This window comes from Callorhinus ursinus, unplaced genomic scaffold (genome assembly GCF_003265705.2).
Source record: "Callorhinus ursinus isolate GAN/ISIS: 27379988/994484 unplaced genomic scaffold, GSC_fseal_2.0 scaffold1, whole genome shotgun sequence".
In the NCBI taxonomy this organism is placed as follows: domain Eukaryota; kingdom Metazoa; phylum Chordata; class Mammalia; order Carnivora; family Otariidae; genus Callorhinus; species Callorhinus ursinus.
In genome coordinates, this window is record NW_027397063.1 from 22503869 (window position 1) to 22521658 (window position 17790).

Here is a 17790-nt window from a genome sequence, read left to right on the forward strand (position 1 = left end):
CAACTTAAGTATTGCCCTCGGGAAAAATTGCTTTGTGAACTTAAAATCTTCCATACTAGCACAGTTGCTATACCTTTTATTATAGGCCATGTTATTTCTTATTTTATTTCTTATTTCAAATTCATCATTTGATGAATTGATATTAGAAAGTCCTTATGTTAATATAAGATCATAACAGACTTAGAAACCTTTTGTTCTTTCATTCCAACTCATATGTATTCAATTGATAAAGCTAAAAATCTTAAACACATGAAGTTAATGATAGTAATGGGATATTTAAAGTCATTTGAAAGTGTCAAATGCTTCTGATTTACTGTCATGAACAAAGGATGTTTGTAAGAAATGTGTATAAGTTAGCTTGGCCAATTTATTATATGAAAAAAACCAAAGACATAAGATTGCATAGAAGGTAGGTTTGGCTAGTTGGTCGAAAATCTTACATTTTAGGTTAAGTTGCTGTGGAGTTTAGATTTAAACCTGTGGGCAAGGACAAGTCATCGCTGTTCTTTTAATAGAAGATGGCAACCATTCCTACCAATTTAACAAATTAAACTTACTTCAGAAGCAACTCAAATGCCATTTCTGAATATTGTATTAGCTATCTATTGCGATTTAACAATATTAACAAACACTTAGAGACTTAAAACAACATACATTTATTATCTCATAGTTTCTGTGGGGTTAGGAGCCTGGGTGTGACTTAGTTGGGTCTTCCACTTCTGGGTCTCACAAGGGGACAATCACATATCAGGTTTGTGGTCTCATCTGAAGATTGACTGGGGTTAGATTTGCTTCTAAGCAACATGATTGCTGGCAGCAATCAGTTCCTTATGGCTGTCATACTGATTACCTCAGCATCTTGTTTGCTGTGGCTGAAGGTTGCCTTTAGTTACTTGCCATATTGATATTCCCATTATGACTACTTGCTTCCTCAAAGTCAATGAGGAAGGGAGTCTCCTGGCAAAACAAGGATTACAATCTTATGTAACAGAATCACAAATGGGGCATCCTGTCACCCTTGCCTTATTCTGTTGACCAGAAGCAAGTCAACAGATCCCACACACATTCAAGGTGAGGGCTTGATTACACAAGGTATGAATACCAGATAAGGACTGCCTGCCCTCTATGAGTATATTCACTTCATTCAACAAAACGTACAGAGCCTCCCCTCCCTGTGGCAATCACTATGGTAAAACTGAAGAGTTTGCTAGAATAGTCAAAAGATTGGGAATGAGAGCCAGAATTAAGATGACTGATATAGTACATGAAGAAAAATTAATCAAAAATGATTTGGTGGAAGAACAATTAGTAGAATCTGGTATCTAGGTAGAAATAGGGAGCCAAGATAAAAAACAAACAAACAAAAAAACAGAAAAACAATGTTGAATTTTCCTATCTGGAAGCTAGGGAAGAAGCTAAAATATTTTTCATTACATGTATATTCAACTGATTACAACATGGATTATTTCTTCTCTTAAAATACAAATATATTTACAATGACATATATTTAGTATTTACCAGCGTGTCACCCAGACATTTACAAAAAAGGAAGGACTTTTTGTAATATGTACATGCACACTCAAAGCACACAAACCTTCGTTAATTTGTATATTTGTTAATAAAATTAATATATAATGTTTTCATTTTAATTTTGAGACATAGGCATTAATTATTGCTTTAAGTAGAAAAAAATGCTGTCAAATTCAGTTAAAAGACAAATAAATTAATACAGATTTTAGCCTGTCTCTTTATTGATTCTAAATTAATTGTTAACTTTCTTTGAACAAATGAGAGTTATTAAAAAATTAATGCCAACTCTCCTTGAGTAAACACTTTCAGCTCTGTCTTTGGGCTAAAGGCAGACTTGGGCCATGAAAGTTAATGCATTTTCACTGTACCACTGAATTAAAGGGTGTGCTTGAATAGTAAAGATCCCCAGTAGTGTTTGAAAGAAACAATTAAAGGTGGGTGCTTGATGATGTCAAACAAACTTCGACCCCTGTGTCAGGCTTCTGAGTCATCTCTCTGAGATGCAAGCTCCTGGGGGCTTGTCTGCAGCCAACCACACAAGGAGAAAAACAGGTGATGGAGTGTGCCAGCACATTAATCTCTTTTTAAAGCACTTGGTTAAGGATAAAAGGAGAAGGAACGAAGGGAGATGAAGCACTCATGACCCGAAAAGAAATTATTTAAAGTTAAAGGAATAAGAATGAATGTAGTCATGATGATGGTGATTGAAGAGTGAGTTTTAGCAATGATATTTCAGCTTTTGATGTGGCTTTTGATAAACTCCAGTATGAAAATGTTGTTCTTTTTCTGTAAGGTGACTGTCTTTAAAGGGATATAAAAATGTATTTTTACACTACTTCACTCATATAGTCAAGAGAGGGTTTCTGTAAGTCATATTCCTTTGTGTCTCACTATTACTTTCCTTCTTCTTTTTTCTTTTTTGGTACTTAGTGCAATGGGGGGGGATAATGGGATGAACACTCTGTTCTCATAGTCCAGCTAATTGGTAACTGAATCTGTATCTTTTGAGAAGTAGAATATTCCAATACTCATTAAAACCTACCTACCACCGCTAATGTCAGACTGTGTCTCTACACAATGACAAGGAGATGCAGTTAAGAAGCATTACCTACATACCCTTCTTTCAGCATTTGCACATGATAACAAGTGCTACATTTTAGTTCAACAGCTATAATAAAATGCAAATTCTTTACTCTTTCACAGACCATATTCAAATGAACGTCACATTAAAATCCAACCTTGGCTCATTATATTTAGTTTGTGAGTGATGCTTCCTAAATGGAGAGATTTCTAATGACTATAATGCATGCACAGCCACGTTTCAAAGAATGGCTCTTTTTACAATGGCTATCCCCTATCATCCCGTGTATAATAAAAGACAATTGTATGAAGATAATATGGCAGAGAACGATGTGCCAGAGCAGTTTGAAACTCAAGTTAAAATACATAATGACATTTAAAATCAATTAAAATGGTGGCACAGCAGGAACATCCATGCACTAATGATTTACCTGATAATCAGTTGTGGAAGGTTGAGTCATCCGTACCCTTAGACTTTGGACCCAACAGATATTATATTCCATGAACCCTCATATTTCATCAACAATTAGACTCATGTTCATCACAGAATTTTAATTTCGCATCATGTCACTTGCCTTATTCAGTTTGGTCATCGATTTCTCTTCCCAGTCTCATCTCTAAACCAGTGTAAATAAATATGTTTATATTCTAGGCCCATAGGACTCAACTACAAAGAAGATTTTTGACATAAAATTTTTATTGATTTGTGCCTTTCGCCAAAGTATAATCACAGAAATGTATACCTTTTACATTTGTAAAAGAGAACTCTTGATTATATTATCAACTACTTTAAAAAATCCTTTCCCACTCAGTGTGAATAAGTGAATAACAAAAACATTTTAAGTGATCAATGAAATGACACTTCAGTGAATAACAAAAACATTTTAAGTGATCAATGAAATGACAGTTTTTAAGTATGCTTTAAAGAGTGATGGATGAGATTATTTGCATGGTCCTTTCAGCTCTAAACTGCAGTGATTCCATAGACATGGTTTGTGTGTTTATAATATAATTTTATTTCATTCTCTATCACACTACTAAAATTTAAATATAAATGAATACTAATCTGTTTAAAGGGAGAGATTTAGGGATTTTTTTCCTTCACTTTTCTCCATATCTTTAAAAAAAAAAAGGCAGCCCCCTGTTACCTCAGTGCTTATTTACTCCTGAGTACATTTTATCCATGGAAATATATAAAGATGGAAAGGACAGTTTTGCTTTACTGATCTCTGAATATTTATAGGATTCTGAAAAATTCTGTCCTGAGTTGTCCATATGTAACTCCGAAACAGCGAAGCCCCATCATAAATTGGAGTTATATGAAGATAAAGGTATTACCATGGAGGCAAGAGGACCAGACAAATAAGAGTTTACCAGACACATAGCTTTTAGTTGTAGAAATATAATAAAAAATCATTGAATTCCTGTCATGAATAAAATAATATTATATGAGTTGATTTTAATATTTTGTGTGTACATATGATTGACTCTAATGAACAATTTGGAGAGCCAAATGATACATCGTATTTTAAGAAATTAAATATTACCTCCTTGAGACTGAGTAATTACTCTATAAATTAATTAAAATAATTGAATTCTCTCCCTTCCTTGCACACTAGATTTCTGATACTGGTACTTATACTTGTGTGGCTACAAGTTCAAGTGGAGAGACTTCGTGGAGTGCTGTGCTGGATGTGACAGGTGAGTCCTGGGAATTATCTCAACAGAAGAAATCTTGAGCCCATTTCATTGGTTAGCTCATCATCAAATAACAATTGAAAAATCAAGATTTTAAATTCATTGAATGCAAAAACTAAGTCATATGCCACGTTTTAATTTCTCCACATAATATTGCATTTTTGCAATTTGATACATTTGTCCTTGATAAATTTCCTCTACCTGAAGAGCAAGCAATTTTAGTGATCTTGCATGAAAGTGAACATTTAGTGACATGTAGGTAAAGCAAATATTCGTTTACATTCTTTTGACTCAAGAAGATGAATTCCTCATTGTCTAGGTCAACATCTTCAATAGACTATTTTCCTTCTTTTAAATGTTATGGCATCTTATGCAATCAGGAATGAAGCATTTTCTGTTTGTCCTCTATAGAATCTGGAGCAACAATCAGTAAAAACTATGACTTAAGTGACCTGCCAGGCCCACCATCCAAACCACAGGTCACTGATGTTACTAAGAACAGTGTCACCTTGTCCTGGCAACCAGGTACCCCTGGAGCCCTTCCAGCAAGTGCATATATCATTGAGGCTTTCAGGTATGGGACAGTTCCTTTTTTTTTTCTCCATTGGGTTGTTGCTTTTGCTCTTATATCCTAAAATCTCGCGTGAGCTATCCTGCTGTTTTATCTTAAGAACATGTTGAACAGTGAATTTTAAGTATTTATCTGATTTTATTCAAGAATAGACTCTAGGTTTTTTTTTTCACTTATAACTTGATTATAGATTAAATATGCATTATCTATGACTAAGTCTATGGGGATCTAGCTCATGACCTAATCACTTAGCTCCTTTCTTTACCCTGACCATCGTAAAGATTTAAGATGAGAATTTTGTCATTAGAACTAGGCAGAAAATAATTTAATTAAGCAGGACACTTTTTAAGTTCTGCATTGTTTACCGAGGCATGGAACCCTGGAACTTTGCTTCCTCATTATTAGAGCAGACCTTAAAATAAGTCCACTGTTTTTGTGCTGTATATTTTAATACAGCTATGGGTACGCCTAAGAACAAAATTCAAAACTACAGTTAAGGAATTGATTCCGTGCACTTCTGGCTGCTGAAAGGTAAAAAATATGTCCAATTGTGATTTGAAAAAATTGTCATCAATATAAAGATATAGAATATAAATTAGTAAATGTCATGATAAAGTCATCATGAGAATTTGATAAGATCCTTACACAAATGGGAAAATGAAGTTTGTATTGTTTCAATGTGCTTTTATTTGCCATTATAAGGATAGTGATAGCCAGTGTCATTTTTAAGGATTAGGACAAGACATTACTTTCATTTTAAGCTTCCCTAATCTGTTTAAGTAATGGTCAACAAATACATCATTCCCAACTTTCAAAACAATTTTTCTGTAATTTTCATGCTTTGATGTGTAAGAACTTTTGAAAAGTGAACAGGCAGCCCTGAAAAATCACATTTTTCTCCTCATTATGAACTAAAGCAGCATTTGACCGTAGACAAAGTTTTCTAAATGGGTATCCCATCTCTAGCGGGCTGTTAAGGGGTCTCCACATCTAGATTCAGAGGTATTTCACCCGTTGAAGATGAGAAATCACATACTATGTAATGTACGATTTTATTAAAAATGTGACCAAAGGAAAATATTCCTTACATGCTTCCTTTCTTCTTTTACAGATATGTAGTTTTAGAAGGCTCTATTATAATATTGCATGTGGAATTGATGCAAAAGAAAACACACCTTGTAACAGGAAAATGTATTGGCATAATTTACTCTGTAGTCCATTTATTCTTTCTACAGGTTAATTCTTTTCAAGGTATATATATATACATTTACGAGGACCATATTTATTGTATAAACTTGATGTTGTGATCTTGGCCTCTATTCCTTCTACAGGTATTCATTTAGTGGGCTGCTGTGCATTAGCAACGGGCTGTCACATCTCCGGGGCTGAGTTTAATTTTGTTGTGCATGGCACTTCCGTTAGGTGGGCTCGGCTTTGTTGTTGAATAAACCGAAATCATCCAAATGTTTCATTTATTGGGCTTAACACTTCAAGTGTTGTGCGTGTATGTGTTTAATTTTCAGCCATTAACTTTTGTCATTGATACCCAGCTCCATTGCCGATGCCTTCATGGCTGCTCTTTAAGTGGAAGTTCTGTTCCTGTTTCAGCCAATCAGTGAGTAATAGCTGGCAGACGGTGGCAAACCACGTAAAGACCACAGTCTACACAGTGAGAGGACTGAGGCCCAATACGATCTACTTATTCATGGTCAGAGCCATCAACCCGCAAGGTCTCAGTGACCCAAGCCCCATGTCAGATCCTGTGCGCACACAAGGTAATTTCAGTAGCTGTAGACATGACCGGTTCTAGAAGGAGGCATTCAGCAGGAACAGAAAAAAAAAAAAAAAAAGAAAGAAAAGAAAAGAAAAAAAAGAAACTACTGGAAAGAAAAAAAAAAAAAAAAACAGAACAAAGGGGTTGCATGAGGAAGGATAAACGTGTCTGCATCACTTGTTACAATGATTCATTAGACCCGATCCTGAACTTGCTGTTAACCTTGGTGAATGTGTCCTCTTCCTGGAGCTGTCAGGGTCTGTTGAGTAAAAAAATAATAATAAATAAACAGAATAATTGGTTGCATTCACACAGTAAGAGTCAATCAACTAAGTTAGGGCTTTTACTATATTTCAAAAGGCGGAAACTTGTCTCCTTCTTCGAAATTAATTATATAGTAGCAAAAAGTGATCTCTAATGGATACAATGCCCAGACAGGGATATCAAAATTACCCCTATTGTTCAAGGATTCTGTTTTTATAGGGCAGTGGGTCTCCAGGTGGAGCTCCCCCAGGAGCATCATCTGCATTCACCTAGGACCACGTTAGAAATTCAGACTCTCAGGCCCCAGCTCAGAAGCTCTGGGGGTGCAGCCCAGCAGTCTGTGTTAAGATGCTCCCCAGGAGGTGCTTCTGCTCAAGTTTGACAAGCATACCTACAATGTGTGTTTTGTTGTTGTTGTTTTGTTGTTGTCATTTTATCAAACCAGATGTTTAAAGGAGCAATTTGTTTCAGAAAGGAGCAAATCAAGTTTTCTTCCTGAGGTATACAATTCTTTTGACTAATTTAAAAAAATTAAGAAACAAAACAAACGAGTAAAAGGAAAAGAGAGAGATCAAGACACAGACTCTTAACTGAGAGAACAAACTGATGGTTACCAGAGGGGAGGAGGTGGGGGAATGGGTGAAATCCCTGTTGGGGATTAAGGAGCACACTTGCTGTGATAAGCACTAGGTGGTATATGGAACTGTTGACTCACTATATTGTGCACTTGAAACCAACATTACACTGTATGTAACTAACAGGGATTTAAATAAAAACTTAAACACCCAGAATATTATAATTTCAAAATTGAAGATTTTCCTTCCCATCTTTGGTAGCTTGCATCTTCAAATTAAGAAGTCACTGGAGTCAAGGGGTTAATATAGGATGCTGCATTATAATTTCCCTTCCTACTAGTAGATGGAGGGAATTAATAAAATAGACATTGTGGCTTTATTATTTGTTACAACCGACTTGCCACAGGGTTCTTGAGAAAGGGTTAATTATTTCTTATTTGTAAAAGACTTTGAACAAAATATAATTCAAAGTAGTATTTTTATTCAATGAAAAGCACCATACAGCCATAAAAATATTATTATAATTACAATGTAGTTCAGTGATAGTAACTAGCATGCTATTGTAACAGAGAAGGGCACCTTAAAGGAATCCAGTGAAATAGTCACCACGTGATTTTGGAACGTTGCTGACATGATGACAGTCGGGGGAGGAGGGAATGCCACTTTGCTATTGTTCTCTAAGCAGTAATGTGATTAATTTTCCATGATGATAAAGGGCCTGTAGGCAAAGAACCTGTCTCCAGAGAAAGAAAAAGTACAACAAGGAATTTGAAGATCTGAAACTGGTTATATTTTACCTTGCTTGGATCCAGTTGCTTTTAGTGTGTCTAAATTTAATGAGTAAATTAAATTCTAGAACTTGAAGATCTATGTGGCTTTAACTCAAGAAATCAGAGTACCAAGAACATTTTTACCAGTGTAGACAGAAACAGTTTTTGTGGTGTAGTTGTAATGGAAGGCAGGAGATAACAGAGTGGGGAAGAATTTGGGTGTGATTATATCCAGCAGACCTTCTTGATCATTCAGTAACTCTGCCAGTCACTAAATCTTGACTCATAAAATAACTTCTCGGTGAAAAGGTCAAAAAAGATTAATGAAAAGTTGTTTGTGATCTGGCTTGTTCCAGCTGAGAGACTATATAGAGCAAAAGACTTATGTTCTCTTAACAGATATTTAATAGGAAAACTCATGTTTTGTGTCTGAACGTCAGGATCATTTTTTGACACCACACTTTCGGCAGCTTTGCATTCTGCAAAGCACTTCTTTTCAAAGAACACTTTGCCATGTGAGGTCTTATTTTGAAAGATATTCAGTACCATAGAATTTAGAAATCTTTTATTTTAGGAAGGCAGCAAATACTTGTAGCATAAACATCACAGTAGACCATAGATGTGTCAGCAAAGGTTAATATTATTCACATAATATTAATAATATATTTTTTCTAGATCAAGTAAAATAGCTCTGCTATTTAAGTTAAGGATGAAAAACAGTGGAACTGGGGGGAAAAAAGGCACCAAAGCATAGTTCCCAATTATTTATGTCCCAATTTTTTCACTCATTTTTTTTTATTGCTTACATTATACATTTTCCAAATAACAACAGCAAATATATATCCTGAGTCATGGGATATGTTTGTGCTTTACTCAAATCGATACAGAAGGTTGGAAAACAATGGAAGAGATTTAAGGTATTTTAATAATGCTATTTTAATTAAAATCAAATTTGTAAATTATTGATATAAATTCCAAATACTAAATAAAAACAAAAACCTTCATTATATACTATAGGTAATGCCAAGTTTGTATTCTATGCCTTCTTCCACATCACACTAAGGTCCTTGAGAAATTTATTTTCTTTTTTCAAAAAATTTTTTAAGTATAGTTGATATACAATATTACATTGGCTTCAGGCGTACAACACAGTGATTCAACTTACCTGTACATTATGCAATGCTCACCACAAGTGTAGCTACCATCTGTTACCGTACAGTGCTATTACAATATCATTGACTATGTTCCCTGTGCTGTGGCTTTAAAAAAATATTTATTTATTTTTCAACTCAAGTATAATTAACATTCAGTGTTGTATTCATTTTAGGTATACCATATAATGACTCAGTAATTCTATACATTCCCCTTTGCTCATCACAGTATATGTACTCGGTCTTCTTCATCTATTTCATCCATATCCCTCTCCCCTCTGGCAACCACCAGCTTGTTCTCTACCTTGTGCTGTGGCTTCTGTTCCATGACTTATGCATTCCATAACTGGAGCCTATAGCTCTCGTCCCCCTTCACCCATTTTCCCCACCCTTTCCCCCCTCCCCAATTTATGTCCCAGTTTGTTAGTGCAGTCAGTTTAAATTATGGCTGAGATATGCACTCACAAATATTTTTGCCAGAGTGTTGCACTGTGGCCCGAGAAAATAGGAGAAAACAGGATTAAGAAAATCAATTATTTTAAATTAGACTTCCTTCCTTAAAACATAGTTGGAGGGAAAAAAATCAACTTAATATTGCAGTGCACCAGTTAAAGTAGTTGATTTGAGTTTGTGTGAAATTCAATATTTGATATCAATTTGATGAACTCAGAAGTCTATAATTTCTTTTTTTTTTCTTAACGGGCACACAGAATATGAACCATTATATGGAATAATAGACTAGTATTATGTGGATGGTGAATACTGGGCCGGCTGAACAATGTATGGCTGAGAGTATATCATTCTAAGTATTGCAATTCTTTCTCCCTCTCCCTTCCCCGAATCACTTCCAAAAAAAAAACCAAAAAGCCGAATTCTTTTTTTTTTTTGTCAGATACTGAAGTTCTCAAAATTGTTTACCTTACAACATTTTTTCAATATCCTAAATTCTTCAGTCAAAAGTATTTTTGTGAATTTGGGGGGCTTTTTCCCCTTCCTTCCCTCACTTTGTTAACCTTTAGTGATATAATTCACTTCCCAAGTCTCCCTGATTACTTTCCTTCCCATGCTTCCAGTCTAGAATAGGTCAAGGAGTAAGAACATACAAACTACCAATTGGGACAAGGGATTAAACGAATTCTTAAACGGCAGTTTTCAGATATAGCTCCATTAACTACTCAGGAAAGTCCTTCCATATGCCAACAGCTATAGAAAACTGATGATTCTAGAGAGGTCTTGTGGCACATACTTTATTCTTTAATAAGCAAATAATAGATCTTCCACAACAATGTATTTGAAGGGAGTGAGAGATTACAAACACTTATATTAATATTATTTTAGTAAAAATAAATATCATCTCTCAAATTATGTCCTAGCAGGGATGGTATGTATATAAATATGCCTTAATGTTTTTTGTCACAAAGGGTTTTAGTTTTTTGCCCTGCGATTATTTCTAATCACCTGATAATAATGGCTTGTATAATATACATTGAAATTTTACTAGGAATTTTTAAATATTGGGAATGGTTATCTCTGTAGATATCAGCCCACCAGCACAAGGAGTGGACCATAGACAAGTACAGAAAGAACTAGGAGATGTCATTGTCCGTCTTCATACTCCAGTTGTGTTGACCCCCACCACTGTTCAAGTCACGTGGACGGTAAGTTTTCAAAGGCAGTTTCTTTTATTCCTCTAAGAAAACAAACCAAAGAAGGAAAAACTGAATCCACAAACAAATAGTAATGGAAACCCTCACCATTTAAAATCAAGGTGTAATCAAGGGCAAAAAAGAAAAATATTCCATAGAATAAAAGAGTAGAATAAAAATAGATCAATTGCAATAGAACCATGGTATATTTCATCTTCCTATTTTTTAATAGCTTTATTGAGATATAATTAACATATCAGAGTTAGAATGTACAACTCTGTTTTTGGTCTGTTTGCAGAATTGTGCAATCATCATCAGAATCGGATTTTAGGACATTTCGTCATCTGAAGATTTAACCCTGCGTTCATTAGCAGTGTGCTTCCTCCATTCCTCCTGCTTTAGTCCTTTGCACCCACTAATCTACTTTCTGTCATAGATTTGCCTATTCCTTTGCTATGAATGCAGTCATGCAATTTGTCATCTTTTGTCTGGCTTCTTTCACTCAATTTAATGTTTTTGAGGTTCAACCATATTATAATATCTATCAGTACTTTGTTCTTTTTTATTCCTGGATAGCATTCTATCTGTATATGTGATATACAGACATATCACATCCTCTGTTTTCTCATCAGCTGATGCACTCTTCAGTTGTTTCCAGTTGTGGCTAACATGAATCAGGGAGCCATGAACATTTGAGAACAAGTTGACATATGTTTTCATTTTTCTTGGTATCTACCTAGGAATTGCTGAGTAAAATGATAACTCTCAAACATTTGGATAAACTGCCAAAATGTTTTCCCAAGTGATTCTACCGTTTTATGTTTCCACCAGCAATATTTGAAACTTCCAGTTTCTTCCACATCCTTGCCAGATTCTCTCACATCCTCCTCAACAATTGTTATTTTCTGTCTTTTTTACTCTAACCATTCTAGTGGGTGTGGAGTGGTATATCCTTGTGGTTTTTATTTGCATTTCTTTAATGACTAATGATATTTTCCATCTTTTCATATGCTTGAGCATTTGTGTATCTTCTTTAGAGAAATGTCTATTCAAATTCTTTGCTCATTTTTAAGTTAGGTTGTTTGTCCTTATTATAGACTTGTGTTTTTTATAAAGTGGATACAAACTCCTTATCAGATATATGATTTATAAATACATTCTCTCAGTCTGTGGGTTGGTTTTTACTTTCTTTTTTTTTTTAAAGATTTATTTGAGAGAGAGCGAGAGAGCGTGCATATGGTGGGGGGGGGGTAGAGGGAGAGGGAGAAGCAGCCTCCCCACCGAGCAGGGAGCCCAATGTGAGACTCATTCCCAGGACCCTGAGATCATGACCTGAGTCAAAGGCAGATGCTTAACTGACTGAGCCACCGAGGTGCCCTGGTTTTTACTTTCTTAATGATGTCATTTGAAGCACAAAAAATTTTAATTTGACCAAGTTTTCTTCTGAATTTAAATAAATCATCTGTACATTCCTTTAGCTGTATCTCATGTAATAACACCAAAACATGAATATAATTTTAATAATTTGACTTAGATAGTAAAAAACTAATGGATTTTAAGAAATAAATTGGTTATTTTAATATACACTGAGACTATTCAATTCCATGTGTTATTAAATGTCAACCTGCCCACTGTTATATCAAAATGAAAAATGTTTTGATCACTTGATAGCCACTGCGGTAAAAATAAATAGCATAAAAATAGCCACACTAGAGGATACTAACACTTGTGTCTATATGTCTCTGTTTTGAGAAGAGCCAGGTAATGTTCTTCCCCAAGCATAGTATAGCCAGTGCCAACTTCTCATTTATATCTAAGATTTCTCTATTATAACCTCTAAAAATCCTTCGTTAAGCCCTCTGTGTATGTCATAGATCTTCTACATTGTATAAGTAATGGACATTTGAGTTAGGGATACCTAGGAAATCTTTTACTTTAATTATGATATTAATTGGAAAGTATTTATAATTATGTCCCTATTGTTATTATTGTTGTTTTATTATAGTAGAACAACTAAGTAAGAAATTGGATTCTCATCTTCTGCTTTTTGATTCCAAGTTTCTTTTTTTTTTTTAAGATTTTGTTTATTTATTTATCAAAGAGGAGAGAGCACACACAAGCTGGGGGAGCAGCAGGCAGAAGTTTTAAGACTAAGTTTATAATATTTTAAGAGTAATTATTTAAGATTACATTGTTTCTGATTCTGTTTTTAACATTATTTTGCATAGGTTTATTCTGCTTTCTGCATATAATAATTCCTATTCTCCTGTTCCCATGGAGGGTGCCTACAAAATGACGTCACCATTTTTCCATTGGCACAGTAGGGGTATTATCTGCCTTGTCTCTTCCATCTCTCTATAACTTTGACCAAATATAAACCTAGCAAAGCCAAGGAAATAACTGTATTTTTAATAGCAGATTTTCCTCACTCTCAATTGAAAAGTCTTCTCTGCTCTGTTGGGAGTTTTGAAGGGGCCTCTTTTAAGCTGCTTCTAAATGTAGAAATTATTTGGGTAAGAATCAAAGTCATTATGTTTATGAAGTTAATCACTTTAAAAGTCAGTAAGTTTAAAAGAATAAATCAAATTAGATCAAAATTGCAGGTCTGTAGTCTGGGAGTTCTAACAGGAGAGGAACCTTGTCATATTAATCTCTGTATCTCACGAAGCTTGTCATTACTAGTTTGCATATATCTCTCTCTCTTGTGAGCTGGAGTTCTGTGAGTCTGGAGTCCATGTTTTTCATTTTTGTTTTTTCTGAGCAGAGCATCTAGTATAAAATACCCCTTCACTAACAGTCTGTTGAATGATCAAATCAGTTGTTTTTATACATTTGTATTTTTGTTTTAAAAAAGAAAGTGTTCAATTATATCACAGGGTATTGTTCCCCATGAATTTGTAGCTACACATGAAATTAAGTATGTGTTTGAGAGGTCAGTTTAGTGAAATAAAGTCGGACTAGGGGTGTGGTCAGTTGCCAAAGAAATTATAACCAAATGTTTTATTTCTATGCCATATTTTCAGCTTGCTAAATGTGTATGTTCTTTAAAGTATTGCATTGTTAATATTTGAGTTACAGATGTGTTATTGGAGGAGAGAAATATATTCCCCAACCTAGGTAGTTAGACTTGGGCCAGCTGAGGTGGTTTACCAAGGCTAATCTTGAAGTAACAATAGTTAGCCAGGGCTGCTTTCTAAAAGTGACTGCTCTTATAACAAGGGTAGGCAAAAATGGTAAGAAATGATTGTTTCACAAAGAAAATAGGAATAAATCTCTTATTTTTAAAAAAGCAGTTATTCTTAAAAAATTTAAAATAAAAAAATGGTTATTCTAGTGTGTGTGTGGGGGGTTGTTTTTGTTCAAGGACAAAAAGAATCACCAATCTTTTGCCCTTTTAACATCATACATTGGCAAACTAGAATTTCAGAACTCAGCTTCATCCAGATCAGTCCTTAGCAGGCTAAGCCCAACAAAGAAAATTCACTTTGAGTTTTTAGTTTAGATGGATTTTTTTTTAAATAGAAAAGATGGTGGTAAGCACTTACACATTTTAATAGAATGTGGCTTTAATGGAACAGTAGTGCACATTTTAATGCACTACCCTCGGGTCACATATGGACCCCTTTTTTAAAGTCTATCCCTTATTTAACAGTGATGCTTTATCATTGTGCATCCCTGAAACTTGCAAAGTTCTTTAACTTATAATAGTCACTTAATTGTATCCAGGCCCTTGTAATATGAATATTATTGAGTGAATTAAGAAAACTGAGACTCAGAAAATTTAAAAGGCTGAGCTATAACTCAGTTGGGACCTTATGACTGGACAATGGAAACTTGCTTCATCATTTACTTTTTTTCCTTAAGACAACGTTTTTTTATTCATACTTCAGAAAATACAAATTTTTTAAAATTCTACAAACCCCTGGATTTGTGGCTAGACTCTGATTATAATCAACACTAAACAAAATCCTCCTTCTTATAAACAGAATGTTAATAAAACTAGTAACAAGCATATGGTTTAACTTGAAAATGACCACCTGTCAAAATGTGCTCTACGAGTAAGTGGTGTGGAACACATATCCAATAAAAGTTCCACCTATTTTTTTTTAAAGGTAATATTCAGCATTTTCATTTTTGCTTCCACCTGTAACAACAAATTTTCTTCTGAAAAAGAATGTACTGCAACTGCACAAAATCAAGTTAAACTATTTGGTTATTAAGTAGGCCATTAGAATATACTGGTTGAAAGCAGTGTACAATGAAGTGAGCAAGGCAATGTTGTGTGGTAAACATTAGCTTCATAAAGTCCCTAAAACACTTAATTAATGAAAACCAAACATGGATAAAACCAATTTACCCTGATTTACAGACTCTCTTCATCTGGAAACAGCTGCTTAATGTTCTTCTTAAAAACACAGCTTGCTTCTTTCAGTATTAACAAGCTATTATTGTGAGTTATGTCTTTCTTTCAGTATATAAATTCACTTAAAGCGAATGCAGAGAAGTTTATAAAATGCCAGCTCAATGTTGTTTTAACATATGCTGCAAGGAATTTTTGAACATTGACAGTTTTGATTAAAGGCATCTCTCTTTGGCTCTCATAAATTTAATTTTTGCTTTTGAGTTGCCTTGCTTTGTAATGTCAGAACAATGGCTTTTGAAAAACTACGTCTGTTGGTACAAATACAACTGGTAGCATGGATGAGAATTCAAAGATCATGAGCTTTGTCATCAGAGCTGGGCGAACTTTCTCTTGACAGAACCTCATACAAGTGTAGTACTAATTCCAGAGAATCTTTGAGGGTAAGAATGCTGTCAGGTGGGTGAAGGAATTCTTAGTTGTTAAGACTCATCTGCAAAGCTGGAATGAGCTATACATAGAAACACATATGCTCAGGCCCACCGGCTTCATGGACTCTCTAGCTTGGACATTCTAAATATAGAAAAATGTCCCTTTGTTCCACTGTCTTTTGATTGAGGTTTTGGGTTTTTTAAGTTTCCTGCTCCCACTTAAAAATAATTTTAAAATGCTCCAACTAAAGAATAAATGTTAGAGGTTAATACGTGGGACTGGGGCGCCTGGGTGGCTCAGTCGGATGAGTGTCCAGCTCTTGATTTCAGCTCTGGTCTTGATCTCAGGGTCGTGGGATCAAGCCCCGAGTGGGGCTCCGTGCTCACCGCAGAGTCTGCTTGGGGTTTCTTTCTTCTTCTTCCTCTGGCCCTGACCCCAGTCATGTATGTGTGCTCGCTCTCTCTCTCTCTCTCTAAAATAAATCAATCTTAAAAAAGAAGTTAATACATGAGATAATACCTTTTATTCATAATGTGTTAACAGTTGTATAAGGAATTTTTAAAAAGTTGAAATAACCATTTTCATCATCTCCTCTATTTCTTTTCTCCCCTAACTTCCTGAAATGAGGTTTTTCCATCTCTTCTCCATTAAATTTTACATTGTATTTGAAAGTGAAATTTGTCAAGTTAAAAGCTTCTTAGAATATGCCTACTAAGCTACAATATATGGGAAATTAATTGAAGAAGTTTCTGTGATAGTTACTGTTTAAATCAAGCAATTCTAGAAAAAGGGCAAGACATTTAAAAAATTTTTAAAGTTAAAAATCCTTTTCACTCTGAAAATGAAACAATGGTAAAACTCCAATAGAGACTGTTCAATAAATATGTAAGGACATGTTTTATTTTTAGCTTGCATTTTTATATATTCACTTTTCATGTAATTATTATGAATGAACAAACAGCATTTTCACATTTTTATCTGATATGAGTGTTCAGATTTAAAATCTGATTTTCATTAAAAACAGCTGCTTATCTTCTGTAACTTTATGTGAATGAAAGGATCAAGAAAGTTGTGAAATTGTGCCAGTAGTGAGACTCTTGAAGGAGCCAGAAACTGATAAATTAATAAGTCTTTCATTTAATATTTGCTAGTGGGTATAAGCTTTTCAAATGCCTTTAAAATAGATGCTCTAACTTCACAACTCCTCATCTTCCCATACACTTCCTCCAGGCATATGGATTTTATATGGGCTGTTTCTACACTTCTTCCTCTGGAATAAATAATCTTACTTTCCTTGCAGATCTCAGCACTTGTTCTTTTTCAGGGAAATGCTTTCTCCCCTTCCTGATTCTGTCAGCTTCCTCTCCCCTCCAGTCTTCCTTAGCTCCTTGTCCATGTCATTCATAACATGTGTTTATGGATATTAGTTATGAATGTAACTTGACCAGTAACTTGATTGGTAGGAACTCAAAAAATGATTGGAGTGAGAGAAGGTATTAATGAATGGACAAAAGATAAGAATGGAAATTCCTGGGCGCCTGGGTGGCTCAGATGGTTAAGCGTCTGCCTTCGGCTCAGGTCATGATCCCAGGGTCCTGGGATCAGGTCGCGCATCGGGCTCCCTGCTCCTTGGGAGCCTGCTTCTCCCTCTGCCTCTCTCTCTGTCTGTCTCTGTCTCTCATGAATAAATAAATAAAATCTTTAAAAAAAAGAAAAAAGAATGGAAATTCCTGAGCAATAGCACATTACATATCCAACCATAAAAATAGGAACTGTTGAATATAGGAAAAGGATGATGAGAAATGAAGCTAGACAAATGGGCAGGTCTAGGCCTGTCAGGCCTTTGTGCTATTTCAAGGAATTTGAATTAAGTAAGCATCTTAGATACTATGGAGTATTTTAAGCAGGAGAGAGAGTTGTCCCACTCTTCATTTTGGAA

General features: G+C 34.8%; 1 protein-coding gene across 18 annotated transcripts in view; it reads left to right on the forward strand.

Moving 5' to 3' along the window:
* The window catches only part of ROBO2 (roundabout guidance receptor 2), a 1626757-nt gene that overhangs the window by 1526824 nt on the left and 82143 nt on the right, over window positions 1-17790 (forward strand). For all 18 annotated transcript variants that reach the window (XM_073891915.1, XM_073891920.1, XM_073891943.1 and 15 more), the window contains 4 exons: window positions 4230-4311; window positions 4720-4882; window positions 6488-6654; window positions 10950-11071. In XM_073891915.1, the coding sequence (XP_073748016.1) occupies window positions 4230-4311; window positions 4720-4882; window positions 6488-6654; window positions 10950-11071 (534 nt within the window). The remainder of the gene's footprint in view (window positions 1-4229; window positions 4312-4719; window positions 4883-6487; window positions 6655-10949; window positions 11072-17790) is intronic.